This window comes from Rhinatrema bivittatum, chromosome 2 (assembly GCF_901001135.1).
Source record: "Rhinatrema bivittatum chromosome 2, aRhiBiv1.1, whole genome shotgun sequence".
NCBI lineage: Eukaryota > Metazoa > Chordata > Amphibia > Gymnophiona > Rhinatrematidae > Rhinatrema > Rhinatrema bivittatum.
In genome coordinates, this window is record NC_042616.1 from 312,869,898 (window position 1) to 312,885,478 (window position 15,581).

Here is a 15,581-nt window from a genome sequence, read left to right on the forward strand (position 1 = left end):
CCCAATGCGCATGCTCGGGCTCCACGGTCCCATGGCAACCACAGGCCGCCGGTTACAGAGCTCTCTTCTTTCCATCTTCCTGAACGCAAGAGCCGAGCACCGGTTCAAACCCCAGGAGCCAGCGCTCAGAGCTGCTCCCAATCCCTCTGCTCTCACAGCATCTTCTGCCATCACTAGTCCTTCGCTAGCGCATCGAACCTCCCTCCTACAGTCGATCGGCCCCACTCAGCTACGCTGCCTCATCCCAGCTTCTTCCTATCTAAATAGCGATGTACCCATTCACATCCCGATACCGTATAGTCATTAAATAAAAAAAAAAATAATAATAATAATAGCCGCGACAAAGACGATTAAATATTTCTTACCACGCTCAAGTTATTTATCTAAGCCCACCCATGTTCCAAAACACAAACCTTGCTTGCTCGCTAGTCAGGAAAGGTTGCGGTGCATCGTTCCTGGGATAGGCGCAGCAGGATTAGGGTCAGAGAGAGGGAGTCAGATTCATACAACTTTATTGTCATGATAATTGTACACGTGTCGCCAAAAAAGTAATATACAGATTAATCGGCAGAAAAGAAAAACAGCCGATATAGTTTAAAAAGCAAAGCAAGGTGTCCGACGCTTCCTTCCGCCCGAAAGGTCCAAGGGCTGCGATTCCTTGACGTCAGCGTGCCGCGCCAGTCGGGGCTCCCTGGCCGGCGCAGCGTGTTGACGTCACTGAGCGTCGCCGGAATGAATGCGGTTAAAAGAGACCCGAGTAAGGTGTTTTCTTTGCTCCCCCGGTGACGGTGAGGGGCTGTTTATTTACGCATGCGGTGGGATGTGGGGGGGGGAAGAGCTTGAAAAATGAGACGCAGGTTGGGAAAATCCGAGCGTGTGTACTTTAGAGCCTTGAGGATGCCGCTCTTCTTGGTATGGGGGTGGGGGGCTCCCGGCCTGGGATTATGGCTTCGCTCCCTCTCCTCCCACTCTCAGCCACCCCCAAACTAACGGTTCCATGAGACAGGAAACAAAATAATTGTCCTTCCCTTTCCCAACATGATGTAAAAAAAAAAATCAGGAACTCTTCTACCTGATATTTGACAGCGGGACAGCTCGCCTCGTTTGACTTAAATTTAATTACATTTTGGATATTTTTCCCCCAGGTACAAAAATTAGACAATTTCTCCGCTCCCCCATCAGTTCCTGAGTAGCAATGACAGAACACAGTTTGCTCTGAATGGTTATAGTAAACGCCTTGAGAAACTGAAATGTAAGTGGTGTTAAATTATATTAGGAATTCTTTGAACTGCTTCACGTGGTTTGATTTCGGTCTATCAGTTTCCTCTTGCTCCTTTTGGGCTTTCGCTCAGTTTGAATTGGCTCCTACGGGGGCTGTTGCAATAACCTGGGATTCACCTGTTTTGACCTTTGACCAGTCATGCTACCTGTAGAATCCCGTGAAGTGAATGTGTATCATCTGGGAAGTCCAGACGAAATGTTTTCCAAGCATTAAAAAAGGTAGAAAGAAGACCATACGACTGGCTATGGTTAAGTGGTGAGGTGAAAGAGGCTATTAAAGCCAAAAAGACATTTCAGAAACTGGAAGGTGGATCCAAATGAAGAAAATAGAAAAAAGCATACACATAGGTTAGATCAGGGGCATGAACAAGCCTTCAGGAGGGCCCTAGCTTCTGCAGACCAAATTATCAAGTTGTAAAACATTAACAAGGTCAGCTCCCTCCCTTCCCCCAAAAGTTCTCTCAGGTTCCTACTCCCTCCCCTTCCCAGCTGGGATGCGCCTCTTTCACCTGTTCAAAACTCTGGGTGCTCGTTCTTGCCAGTCCCATGCAGACTATCCCATCTGGTGATGTCTGCCCCTTCTTGTCTATTCCCTGCTCTGCATGGGATGATGACTTAGCCCTAACTTTATTGCATTTCTCTTCTAGCAGTTTTGTCAGAGGAGAGGCATTTTTCATATGTTTTCATTTTACTTTGTGCAAACATTTAGCCTCTCTGTTTCCTGGTCTTGTTTCTCCCACCCCTCCCTGGCTCTTCTTTCTCCTCTCTTCTTTGTGTCTGTTTTTCTCTTCCCCTCCCACCCAGTGTTTCTGCTTTTCTCCCTTTTACATCCCTGTGCGTGTCTGCTTTTTTTCTTTGTGTACTTCTGCTCTTCTGTCTTCCCTGTGCGTCTCTGTTTTTCTTCCTCTCCTCCCACCTGTATGTATGTCTCATGTGTTTCTATACTTTTTTTTTCTTTCCATCTCTGTAAGTCTTGACTGTGCTGTTCTTCTTCTTTCCTTCAAACTAATTGCTGCCTTTTTTGCCTTTCCAGCCTCCTGGTCTAAAATTCCTACCTCACCTCCACCGAAGATTTTTCTGTAGCCAGATTAATTAATAGGTTGAAAACAGAAGTAATTTTGAAAGGCGTTACAAATGTAAATGTAACATACTATCGTAACAATTTTAAAAAGCCATTTGCTTGCATAAAGTACACTAATACATGAATATCCTATGGATTATTAAATGGCATATATTCTAGCAATTTTCAAAAGTCTACTTTATTTACATGCGTAAAACCCAATTTTAAGCATGTAAATGCTTTTTAGATGGAGTGAAGCACCATCCTATGGCAAGATATTAACTGGCTTTTTTCCAGTCAGGAACACTAAGATGCCCGTTTTGTGTTTGGAAGGTTTACTTTTGACCAAAATATACGCATAGTGGAGACCACAAAACATAATTAACGTGAAATACCAGAGTGCTGAATTTGATATTTGATTTGTTTCCTTTTTCCCAGAGGTAAATAATGATGCTGAGGCCATGGCACCAGTGCTATAAAATTATTCTTCAGAATTGAAAGCTTGAAAATATTAATTTTATGTGGATGGTCTGTCTCTCTATCTCTCTAGGCTAATTATTAGTGCACAGAGTATGAAATCTCTCTGTGCTAATTGGGTTGTGAATGCTGTGGAGATGTGACTTGTACACATTGTACATTTTTTCATTTGAATTATTTTCTTCTTGTTTTTTGTATAGCGCCCACCCCAGACAGCATGCCCAGAAACCTACTCTGGCCTGAAGACTGGAAGGAAGTCTCTGAGACTATACCCCAGTATTGCTCTTTGGCCAGCAGAGGTTGCCACAGTGGTGGCAGTCATGTTCCCTCCACTACAGACAAGTAGGTTGCCTCTGCAGTGTCTGCATGCTCTGCTGGTCTCAGTGCCCATTTCAGCATCCTGACAGTTATGATGTGGGGTTTTTTGGGTTTTTTTTAAAGTACCCAATGCAATTGTGGCTTTTTTAAGTACCCAATGATGTATTCATCATCAGTACTTAAATTTTTTAACACAGATTTTAAAATAATTTATTTTTTTCTTCCCGATTTGATGTAGACTTCCCAGAATGCAGACACTTAGTACAGATTTGGTTCATCTGACTGAGTGGCAGAAGAATTATTTTGCTTGCACGTCTGACACCTGCTCTCCAGGACAGAAGGCAGAAGTTCACCGTGCAAATCTCTTGCAGATTCAGTATGCCTGGGCCAGCTCAGGGATCTCTGAAGTGGTAGCAGGCAGCTTGTTCAAGAAATATGCAGAGAAATATTCTGCGATTGTTGACTCTGACAAGGCAGGAACCGGCTTAAATAACTATGCAGACAGCATCCTGACTCTGGCAAAATACCAGCGAAATGACAGTGAAAAATGGCAGTCATCCTTGACAACTGAGAGCATTTTAAAATTAAAGCGTGTGCAGGAGATGATGCAGGCAGGCAAAAGGGGGAAAAATTCTCAGTTGGCACCTGCGGATACCTCTATAGTAATTGGTAATGAGGTCAGTAACAATGGTAATGCCAACCTTACAAAGATTAATACCTGTCACAGTTCTGCAGATGGGGAGCACCAGCTTGGTTCATCAGAAAATCAGAAAGCAGATGTCTCAGGCTGCAGTGCACCGTTGAAACCAGTTATGAACAGTGCCTCTCCTGAAGTGACTAGGCCTACTGACACTTTTCATTTGTCTTCTATACCTCCAAATGGACTGCCTGGCAACAGTGGTTTTGGTGCAATTCAATTGTTTGGCCGTAACGAAGCTCCAGGCAATAACTCTCCCAAAACATCAGGTCAGTTTGGCCTGGGGCAAAACTCTTTTTCGGCCAATCGGCCATCGCTTACTGCAGGATTCATGCATGTAGGGAAGCGAAAGAATTTTTATGATGCCAGCGCCGAAATGGTTTCCAGTCCCAACCACGTAAAACCCTTAATTAACTATGAAGCGCAGCAGTTTGTGGGAAATGGAGACAAAGAAAGCTCTTCGGTGTTTAAAACTGCAAAAGAGCAGTTATGGGTAGATCAGCAGAAAAAATATCACAACCAGCCCCATCGAGCAATTACTCCAGCATATGGTAGTGTAAAAAAATCCTTGGGTGCTGCCAGGTCTCGAGGACTGCATGGTAAATTTGTCCTTCCAGTGCCAAAACAAGATGGTTGTGATGAAAATGGAGGAATGCAGACTAAATCTCATGGGGGAAAACCTGCAGATTCAGCACAGCCCATGGATGAGCGTTTAAAGAACTTTGAACCAAAGATGATTGAACTCATCAAAAGTGAGATCATGGACCATGGACCCCCAGTAAACTGGGATGACATTGCTGGATTAGAATTTGCCAAAGAAACTATCAGAGAGATTGTAGTGTGGCCTATGTTGCGACCAGATATCTTTACAGGGTTGCGTGGTCCCCCTAAAGGAATTCTCCTCTTTGGCCCTCCTGGGACAGGAAAAACCCTTATAGGCAAGTGCATTGCATGTCAATCTGGGGCCACCTTCTTCAGCATCAGTGCCTCTTCTCTGACTTCCAAGTGGGTAGGTGAAGGGGAAAAGATGGTCCGTGCTCTGTTTTCTGTGGCACGATGCCATCAGCCAGCTGTCATATTCATTGATGAGATTGACTCCCTTTTGTCTCAGAGAGGGGAAGGGGAGCACGAAAGTTCGAGAAGAATAAAAACAGAGTTTCTAGTGCAGTTGGATGGAGCAACCACGTCATCTGAAGACCGCATTCTAGTGGTGGGTGCCACTAACCGTCCACAGGAGATTGATGAAGCCGCTCGAAGGAGGCTGGTGAAAAGATTGTATATCCCTTTACCAGAGGCTTCTGCCAGAAAGCAAATAGTGGTGAATCTGATGTCCAAGGAGCACCGTTGCCTCAGTGAAGATGAAATACAGATCATTGTTCAGCAGACACCTGGCTTCTCTGGGGCAGACATGACTCAACTTTGTCGAGAAGCTGCTCTGGGACCCATCCGCAGCATTCAGATTACAGACATCTCAACCATCACCGCTGACCAAGTCCGGCCTATTGCTTACGTTGACTTTCAAAATGCTTTGCTAACTGTGCGCCCTAGTGTATCTGAGAAAGATCTAGAGCTGTATGAAACCTGGAACAAAACGTTTGGTTGTGGCAGATGATAAGAGGTGAAGTCAGACTCCAGTGAGCCTCCCTCCAGAAGGAAGTTTTCGGCAAGGGCTTGAAAACTCTTCCCCTTAGGCGTTAATACCTGTTTTGTTTCTAGTACAGAGGCTGCAGAGATTAAAAAAAAAAGTCTTGTGCCTTGCCTGTCACTGTGATGGACCAGTGAAGTTCCTACTGCTGTTTTTAGAGGAATTGTTGATTGCTAAATAAATTTCATGCTTTTTTTTGTTAAGCTTTGGGAACAAAAGAACTGTTCATTATGGTAGATCATTGTCTGCACTACAAAATCATTTTTAAAAAAATGTAGAAAAATCATACCTAATCATTTGAAGCTTGGTGGCCTTTACAGCTAGTGGTGCTGTACTGCATGCTCCACAATTACATTGTCAGGTGAGAGTTGGGAAGCAGAATGGGCAGCCCTAAAGCAGTAAAGTACCATGTTTGAGAAGTGGCTGAAAGTTTATCTTGGCTAACAGCTCTCCCTGAATGCCTTTTCTTTTGTAGTACATACTAAACATATATTGAACATTTCTCTAGTTTTAAGAGAAGATTTCTATTTACATTTGATCCATTTTTATAAGGATCTTTCTTAGAAACCAAATTTACTAATCATTTTTGTCTTTGACAATTTTTTTATAAACTCTAGGACACCTATGTAATTATAGTGCATTTCAATGGACATTTTTTTTTTGTTTGTGGGGGTGGGAGGGTTTTCAACTTGTCTTTCAGTGGGCATCAAGCAGTAAAAGTCAGTTTGTAAAATTTCAGACCTGCAGGTTGCCAAAATGAGGCTGCTTCATGATTTACAGCTTATATCTTCCAGGTATTCAGGTTAAAAATCATATTCTTGCATATTCAGGTGCTGTACAGTGAGTCTGCATTGTAACAATGAAAGATTCTTTTTGCAATGGACATTAATCAGTGCTTGCCTGTTGTCTTGTCAGCGCCTGAAAGAATCATTCAGGGTTTTGAGCTATTGCTTTCTTTTACCATACTGTTACTTTAAAGTATTAGTTAATTCATAGTTCAACTTTTCTTGCCTTGGCCATAAATCCAGCCATTCTTGGGAACAAAAAAGTGAAATACAAAACAAAGAAAAGCCAGGACATTGTAACAATTGCATAGGACGTGAGGTCAGTTAACAAGGATCTCCTTATTATATAAAATAGTAAAGTAGACATACCGGTACATTTGCCTACATAATATTTCTATTTTGACAGCATCAAATAATATTGCCTAAGAATTTGCAAACTGATCATTTCTTAAACTGACCAATAAAGCTACATTGGCACAGGTTAACACAGGCTTAATTATAATGTAATTTTTGGACCATTTCCCAGGATGTTGATTGCTGGATATGTTAAAGTCTGTCTTATTGTATTAATATGTACCATGCAGGCTAAGACTGACAGATGGTTTTCTTTGCTAGTTAGCAGGTGACTTTATTTTTATATTTATACTGTTAAAAATAAATGCCACGGGGCTGATTCCAGTCCCAAGTTTTCCTTCCTAATGGTTTTCTGATTGGCTGCAAGGACGCAGTGGGGTTGACTTGGGCTGAATTTCATAAACTAAAAAGAAGTTCAACAAAACTGGGTATTTTTGGGGTCCTTCTTTGTCTTTTCCTTTAGCAGCAAAGGGGGTTACTTTAATATAATATTGCCATAAATGTTCATAGTCTTTACACATTTCATCTAAAATATACCAAATGGCTCTGTTCACTGGTGTTTCCAAGAGCTGTGGGGAAGTAATTGCAGAAATCTCAATCCTTTAGGTTTGCTGAATGATGAAGAGGGCAGGTGATATAGTTTAACCTTTTAGCCTAGTTATCTATGGGGAAGCAAGCTTTACAAGATCACCCTGTTGCTCTGTTCCCCCACCTTTTAGTAACGTTTGAATTGTTTATCCAATTTCATTCAAATGTCTGCCACAGATAGAGCACTCCATGAGCCCTGGCTCGCATGTTTTTCATGTTCCCCCCATCATTTAAATCCCTTTCTGTTTTTACCCTAGTTTCCTGTAGGAAAACAGATTAGTTCAATTGAACTCTCAAGGAGGTCACTGAGCATTTTTAAAGATATCCTGCCATGGGTTTGTGCGACTCATCAACTGACTTCATTTTTTTTTTTATTATTTAAACTTTATTAGGTTTTCAAAAAGTACAAGAATCATCGTCAACAATGACATCTATGCGTGGTAACATGTATAAAACCAAAGAACAATATTGATCTCCTTACAATCATGTTAACGCCCCAATTCACTGATGGGTTACATGTCAACAATGACCCAATTACCCCTCCCTCCCCACCCCCCCATCCCTCTCCTCGAGCATGATAATTCTTACTCATTAAACCTGAGTTTGGGCAATTTACAAAATACATCATATGGTTATTTCTAGTGAAAATACACGGGTGATGAGATCAGAGAATCAACCAGAGACTTATCCTAATCTATAAGTGGCCATACATCCAGCAGTGAGCATTTCAAACATAGTAGATCAAGCATAGTAGATGAAGGGAATATAGGGGGTTAGACATTCCAAGGCAGCATACCCAAAATACAGAGATTGAAAACAAGAACTACCCGTCACCCAGCGTTCAGAGGAAGTTGGAGGGCCTTCCAGATTTTAGTATGTCTGGGTACCTGGTCATGCTGAAGCGCAGTAAGGTAATCAAGTCGTTTATGTGTTTGCAGTTTCTCATATACCTCTATCAATGTGGGAACCCGGGAGGATTTCCAATAGCGTGCGATAAGAATCCGTGTGGTCACCAATATATGGGTGCACAATTTCTGTTGAGGGCCACTAAGGTTTTCAAGATGCACATTTAATAAAGCCGTAAGCGGCGTCAGTAAAACAGGAATATGGAATAGCTGATGCAGCCACTCACTCACAGCGGACCATAAAGGGGTAAGCAAGCAACATGTCCACCATATGTGAAAGAAAGATCCCACTTCTCCACAATTCCTCCAGCATGACGAGGAGACAGAGGGGTAGATAATATGTAGCTTCTCAGGGTCAAGGTACCATCGATACAGCATTTTATAGCTATGTTCTTGTAAGCGGGCAGAGACAGAGCACTTACTTGCTGTATGATAAATCTGATTTTTCACCCTAATAGGAATCCGCTCCCCCAGATCAAGTTCCCACTTAGTCATATGTGGGAAGACAATGTCCTCCGTGGTTGTGAGAATGGCATATAACTTAGAGATTTCTTTGGTCATATGGTCAGCTCGTATACACATGTTCTCAAATAACGATCTAGTAGGGCGCATATGCTGCTGGGTACGTATATTCACCAAAAAGTGTCGAATTTGAGCATAAGGTAAAAAAGCAGTGGGGGGTACCTGATACGCGGTCACTACCTGCTCTAAAGTCATTATATCTCCCCCTTGAATCAAGTGGCCCAAAGTAACGATCCCTCGACGATGCCACTCCCGAAACAAGTGAGACTGATGACCCATCACGAATTGTTTGTTATGGGCTAAATGAGTTTGATAATAATAATGATAATTCCCTACCACTCTCTTTCTGAATGTCTCCCATAGTTTGAGAGTGGCATCCAAAGACCAAACGATACAAGAAACCGGCATCCAGGTATTTCTAGGTTGCCACGGGAGGGCCGCCATGGGTACAGGGCCCATCATCAGCTGTCCCGCTTGTACCCACTGTTTGGGGTGAACAGTTTTGGTCATGTCAATGATTGCCTTCAATTGGGCCGCCATATAGTAAGCCTGCAAGTCAGGAACTCCCAGCCCCCCCTGTCTTCTAGGCTGATATAAGGTCTGTCTAGCCACCCTGGGGGGACGCCTACGCCATATGAACTGAAAGAGCTTCCTTTGTGTTTTGCGTAAAAAGGTATTAGAAAGTATGATAGGGAGAGTAGTGAAGAGATATAGGAACCGAGGTAATATGTTCATTTTAATAATGGCGATCCTCCCCAGCCATGAGTAGGGGCCCTTATGCCACTTATCCAAATCTCTATCAATTGCTCGGGATAGTGGTATATAATTAAGTGAGTAAAGATCTTCCAACTTGTTATTTAGATAGATACCCAAATATTTTAACGATTTTCTAGCCCATCGAAATGAGAATGTTTCTGAAATATACTGCATATCAGCAGGGGATAGATTTATGCTAAGCAGTTCTGACTTTTCTATGTTGACTTTAAATCCGGACACCCCACCAAATCTGAGGAGCTCCGACTCTACCGCCTTGAGGGAACTAGTTGGGTGGGATAGGGTAAACATGATGTCGTCGGCAAAAAGGGATAGCTTAAAAGTGCTGTTTCCTACCGAGATACCCGTGACAGCAGAAGAGCTCCGAATACTGGTCGCAAAAGGCTCTAAAAAAATAGCAAAAAGCAGGGGTGAGAGGGGACATCCCTGTCGGGTACCTCTCTGTATAGCAAACCGATCCCCATACCCTCCATTGACTTTAACCGCTGCCTGGGGTGCATTGTACAATTGGGAAATCCAGGTCATAAAGAATGGCCCAAAGTTCATTTTCGCTAAAGTATGAAACAGGAAGGGCCAGTGCACCATGTCGAATGCCTTTTCCGCGTCGACAGACAATAGTGCAACTGGGATATTCTCCTTCTTGGCCCACCACACCAAGTCCAGAATTTTCCGCACATTATCCGCTGCCATTCTATGAGGCACGAAACCCACCTGATCGGAATGAATTAAGCCAGGTAGGCAGATGTTTAACCTCATGGCTAGGAGCCTGGCCAAAATCTTCAGATCTTGGTTGATTAAAGAAATCGGCCGATAGGAGCCGCAGAAAATGGGATCCCGCCCCGGTTTAGGCAATACAGTAACGCCTGCCGTGTTAGACTGGGCCTGCAGTGTTCCACCCTCTCGTAAATGATTGAAGAAGTCGGTAAGATGGGAACTCAGGCAGTCATTTAGTGTTTTATAATATTCGCCAGGTAGGCCGTCCAAGCCCGGTGATTTTCCATTTTTAAGTGACTTAATGACCCACGCCACTTCCGTGGAAGTGATAGGCGAGTCTAGTGCTTGCTGTTGTGTGGGACTTAGGGTCGGGAGCGTGACATCGTTCAAGTATGTGGTAATGTCCGCCTCCTGTATGTGAGAATTACTACTGTAAAGCGTGGAATAGAAATCAGTAAAACATTGCCGAATCTCAGTAGGGTTCCTGGTAATGTGTCCCTCCTTATTCTTAATTTTGGTAATTAGGCTAGTTGCTATGCGTGCTTTCATTTGTTGGGCTAGCATTTTACCTGCCTTATTACTTCCCTCATAGAAACGTTGTTTCAGTCGCTCTAGGTTATACGCCAATTGCTTATCATGTAAGGTAGTTAATTGATATCGAGCTTCTGTTAACAGTCGGTAGACTTTGGTAGATTGGGTCCTATAATGGTCTTCCGCCAACCGAGAGATGTCTGCCTGCAATTGTCGATATTTGCATTCCCTAACTTTTTTGTCTGCGGCCGCCTTGGCAATGCATTGTCCCCGAGCTATCGCCTTCGAGCATTCCCACAAACTACTCCATGTTATGTCTGGAGTTGCGTTCAGTTGGAAATACTCAGTTAGCGTCTGGGACAATTGCTGGGAAAAATCTTTTTGTCTTAGTAAGGAGACATTCAATCTCCAATAGGTCTGACCTCCATGACCTAAATGAGACTGCAGGTCAAACCACACCAGCCCATGATCAGACCAGGTAATGGGTTCTATTTCATGCAAGCCTATTTTAGAAAGAAGACATATGTCCACTAGGAAAAAATCTATACGAGAGTAGGAATTATGAGGCTTAGAGTAATAAGTGTAGGAACGAGAGCGGGGATGGTTATGACGCCAAAAATCCTCAAGATGTTCCTTTTTCATGATAGCTTTGAGTAAGGTTCTAGCCTTCTGACTGGTATGCTTAGAAGCTTTACCCTGGTATGAGTTGTCTAAATCTGGAGCAATCGTGAGGTTAAAGTCACCACCCCAAATAACATGCCCCTCACCGTGTGCCTGAATTAAGTGCTGTATTTTAGGTAATAGCTCTGCTGGATTGTGGGTAGGGGCATACATGGAAATGAGTGTATAAATGTCAATACCCACTTTAATTTTAAGGAAAACAAATCTACCATCGTCATCAGCTATGAGTACCAGTTGATCAAATAAGATATCAGCAGAGATAAGGATGCCCGTGCCCGTGTACTTATGGGTTTTCCCTGCAGCAGCTAAATAAACATGGGGGTAATCCCGAAAGTTCAGCAAGCGCTCATGCCTCCTCCTAATATGCGTTTCCTGCAAAAATATTATATGAATTTTCAACCGCTGCAAATCTTTGTGCAGTAAGTAACGCTTGCGATATACATTTAAACCCTTAACATTAAGGGTGGCTATACGAATAGACATAAGGCAAGGTGATTAGGGAGAAGAAGAATCAAAAAATATGCATGAGCCCCATTGAAGACCACTCTGCCCTCTCCCCCTCCACAAGCATAAACATTAGTGCAGGGTACATGAAGGAGCCGAAATTGAAACACTAGAAAGCCATTATTAACAAGCCCAAATGTAGTCTGCCCGGAGAGAGTAACCCTCAGATTCAGCATGATCCGCATAATTAAACCCGCGGATCCTCTAAGGAGAGGAGTCATCGTCCCAGACCAATAGCCCATACCCCGCCCCCCCCTCCCCACTCAATCAACAACTATAACATACATACAAACAAAAATGAACCCGAGTCTAACTTAAATAAAGAAAAGTCCACGGTGCATAACCTTAAGGTCCTTTTCAACCTGAGTGTATCTCATTATCGCACACAGTCAAAGCAAACAATGTTTAAAATAAGCAAACTTCCCTTTTCCACGCGGTTCCCGCCTTCAACTGGAATCCTGTTGAAACACGGGGATGTAGTGAGAACGCGGACACCTTAGCGTCCGTCTAAAGTCACCCTTGATCAGAAAGTGACTCCACTGCGACGCTGCTTCTGTAGGCCGCTTTTCTCCGGGGTCTCTCTACTCTGTGCCAGGTTGACGCGTTAGTGAAGTGCGGCTTGTTAGGCGCCTGAGTAGTTTCAGGTAATTCTGCTGGAATGCCCGCTTCCTTCAGCACGGCTACTGCCTCGGCCGCATTCTTTAGACGATAGGTCTTCCCCGCGCACTGGAAGGACAAAGAGAAGGGGAAGTTCCATCGATATTTAACCTCCGCTTGCCTCAAAGCATTCGTCACCGATCTCAGGCCATACCGCTTCTGTAGGGTACTAGCGGCTAAGTCTTGAAAGACCGCTACGGAGATATTCTGCCAGTCCCAGGATTTCTTTTTCCGAGCTATGTTAAGGATTCGCTCTTTTTGGGAATAGCTTTGGAAATTCATAAGAATATCACGGGGCTTGCCATCCCTCCGAGCTCCGAGGGCCCGATGAGCACGCTCAAGTAAGATGGCGCCGATCTCCTCATGTTCGCCATTTGCAGGCTCAGATCTTTCCTGCTCACACAGATATCTGCAGAAGGCCTGAGCGGTAGCCATGCTATCCTCAAATTCGGTAGACTCCGGAATCCCCCTTAGTCGGATGTTTTGGCGCCGGGACCTATTTTCTAGGTCTTCGAGCTTGTCGGAAATTGTTAAAAGTTCAGCTTGCGTCTCAGATTTTGCTTTGTCCAGATCCTGAAGTAGGACCTCGTGCCCTTCTGTGCGTATGTCGATTTCATCGACCCTGTGGCCTAGGCTGAGAAAATCATCGCGGAGCTCTGCGAAGGATGCCAATAGCTCCTTTTTATTATTTTTGATCTCCGAGCGCAGGTCCATAAACCATTCCCGCATCTGGCTTTTAGTAAGGATATCCGCCGCCTCTGGAGTGGTGTGCACGGTATGTGGGGGCGATAGTATCGGAGCTTCTTCCTCCGGTCTCCCGTCTTCCCCCATCGGACATTCAGCCAGCTCGACTCCCGCTTTCCTGGAATCCGCCGCCATTCTCGTGAAAGAGAACTTCTGCAGTTCACTTTTTTTCTTAGGATTCATCAGCCCCTTTTACACAGGGCGAGATCAGGTCCTGTATAGCGCAGATCGTGGGAAAAAGCTACTGAAATCGGGTAATATAGTTGAGTGGTTCGGGGAGCCCTGGGATCATGCGGCCATCTTGGTTCGCGGCGAACAGCGCCCCCCAACTGACTTCATTTTTAATCTAGTTTACTTAAGACTTCTGTGAACAGAAATTCATATAAACTGCTATTGTCATAACCATAAACAAAGTTCTGTACCAAAGAAGGAAACTAAGTGACATGGGGTCATTCTATGAAATGGTACATATTATCTTATTTATGAGATGAATGATAATACAAGAACATGACTGCAGTTCAATAGATAAGCTTTTCCACCATGTATAGCAGCTGCCATCTCGTCTTATAAAGCAGAACAGAAAAGTAAATAAACCACACTGAACAACTATTTTGAACCTAGGAAGGTGTTATTTTTCAGTGAGTCAGACTGTACATTTTTTCTCATATCTTGTGTAATGTTTGGCTTTCCGTTCTATGCTTTATTGCTTGTATGAAAGTGTGGGGTGGGGAGAATAAGGACAGTTTTATTTTTTATTTTTTCCAGTTTAAGTGGATACAAATCTGATGTATTAGATATTCGCTAATATTAAGAGAAAAGCGTGTCTGCTTTTGAAAAATTATTTTCATTATTGTGAAAGACTAAATTGGTATATTGAGGAATAAAACCAATACAGGACAAAATTATTTAATATTGGAGAATTTCTGCTTTGAAGGTATTTTGTGCTCGTGAATCTCAAATGCTAAATTCCTCTGCATTCTGGAGGTCAGTCCTCACCATTGGGTTATGCACCTATGCCAGCAGATGGAGATGGAGCAAAAGCTGATGTCACGGATATATAGTCCTGCCCAGACATCAGCTAGTCAGTAATCTCCGACTGCAGCTGATGATGGACATGCATTTCCCTTCGGGGGATTACCTTATGAATTAAAAAAAAGAAAAAGGAGACAGAAGTTTATACAGCACTCCTTGCCTCCTAAGGTGATACGGTGTGATCCCTCCCTCAGTAGAGAGCCTTCAGTCTGGTAGCCGTAGGTGGCATACACTTGGAAAATTAGTGGTTGTAGGCCGAGAGAGGCTCGGCAGTGAAGCTTTGGCCCTCTGCCCCTGTAGCTGGAACCCATTCCTGCTCTCAGCCAGGGAGAGCTGAGCTCAGGTAAAAGTTTTTAATATATATATTTAAAAAAAACAGCAGTGGATCTGGCCAGAGCAGTTTGCAGCCGTCTCCAACTCTGGAGTGTCTAGGTGTTCGCTTCAACCCAAAGCAGGGCAGAGTATTTCTGCCAGAGACTCTAATCCAAATGTTAATAAGCTCAATTTGGCACCCTGATCGCCTGACCATGTGGGCTTATTTACAGGTCCTGGGATTGATGGCTACTGCATTGGAAGTAGTTCCCTGGGCAAGGGCACATATGCAACCTTTTCAATGTGTGTTGCTTTCCCATGGAATCCGCAGTTGCAGAACTATGTGGTGAGACTGCTCCTACCATTGGAGGTGAAGTCTCAGTGGCGCTGGTGGTTACAGACAGTTCATCTCAGGAAAGGAGTTTCCCTGGAGATGCCAAATTGTTGGTACGACAGATGCAAGCCTGCTGGGTTGAGGAGCTCACTGTCAAGAGTTGATGGTGCAAGGTCACTGAAATGCAGAGGAGCAACAGTGGAACATCAACAGATTGGAAGCAGGGGTCGTTTGACAAGCATCTAGAGGCTCAGGCAGTCTGCATAATGTCAGACAGTGACTTACATCAATCTTCAGAGTGGAACCAAGAGCCAACAGATGTGGGAGGAAATAGATGTACTCATGGTGTTAGCAGAACAACATCTACTAGGCATCTTCACCTCTCACATTGCTAGAAAGGATAATATCACAGCAGATTTCCTCGGCAGGAGGAATTTGTACCCAGGAGAATAGGAGCTGGCAGACGAAGTCTTTCGGCTCCTTGTGAACCACTGAGGTCTACTGGACCTAAGACTTGTTGGTGACTTCAACAATGCGAAAGTTCCATCTTTTCCAGTCACAGGCAGGATCCTAAAGTGCTGGGCACCGATGCTCTCGTTCAGAAGTGGCCATGCGACACCCTGTTGTAGGCATTCTCCCCTGACCTCTGGCAGTCAGGATTGCCAA

The 15,581-nt window shown here is 43.8% G+C and overlaps 1 protein-coding gene across 8 annotated transcripts; it reads left to right on the forward strand.

Annotated features, from left to right (window-relative positions):
- The first annotated feature begins 634 nt into the window (after positions 1-634).
- FIGNL1 (fidgetin like 1) lies at positions 635-6,958 on the forward strand. 8 transcript variants are annotated; one of them, XM_029589730.1, is made up of 4 exons: positions 635-757; positions 1,146-1,252; positions 3,019-3,160; positions 3,375-6,958. In XM_029589730.1, the coding sequence occupies exons 3-4, from the start codon at positions 3,036-3,038 to the stop codon at positions 5,443-5,445; spliced, it is 2,196 nt and encodes a 731-aa protein (XP_029445590.1). In that variant the 5' UTR covers positions 635-757; positions 1,146-1,252; positions 3,019-3,035; the 3' UTR covers positions 5,446-6,958. The 8 variants fall into 8 exon arrangements, with proteins under 8 accessions (XP_029445590.1, XP_029445593.1, XP_029445596.1 ...); XM_029589731.1 differs by having other exon boundaries at positions 676-788; XM_029589732.1 differs by lacking the exon at positions 635-757 and adding an exon at positions 894-912.
- The last annotated feature ends 8,623 nt before the right edge of the window (positions 6,959-15,581 follow it).

Excerpts from the sequence above, each read along its gene's own strand:
- FIGNL1 (XM_029589730.1), top strand. The coding sequence starts at position 3,036 with ATGCCCAGAAACCTACTCTGGCCTGAAGACTGGAAGGAAGTCTCTGAG. Across the intron at positions 3,161-3,374 it reads GTTCCCTCCACTACAGACAA|ACTTCCCAGAATGCAGACAC; the intron begins GTAGGTTGCCTC and ends GATTTGATGTAG.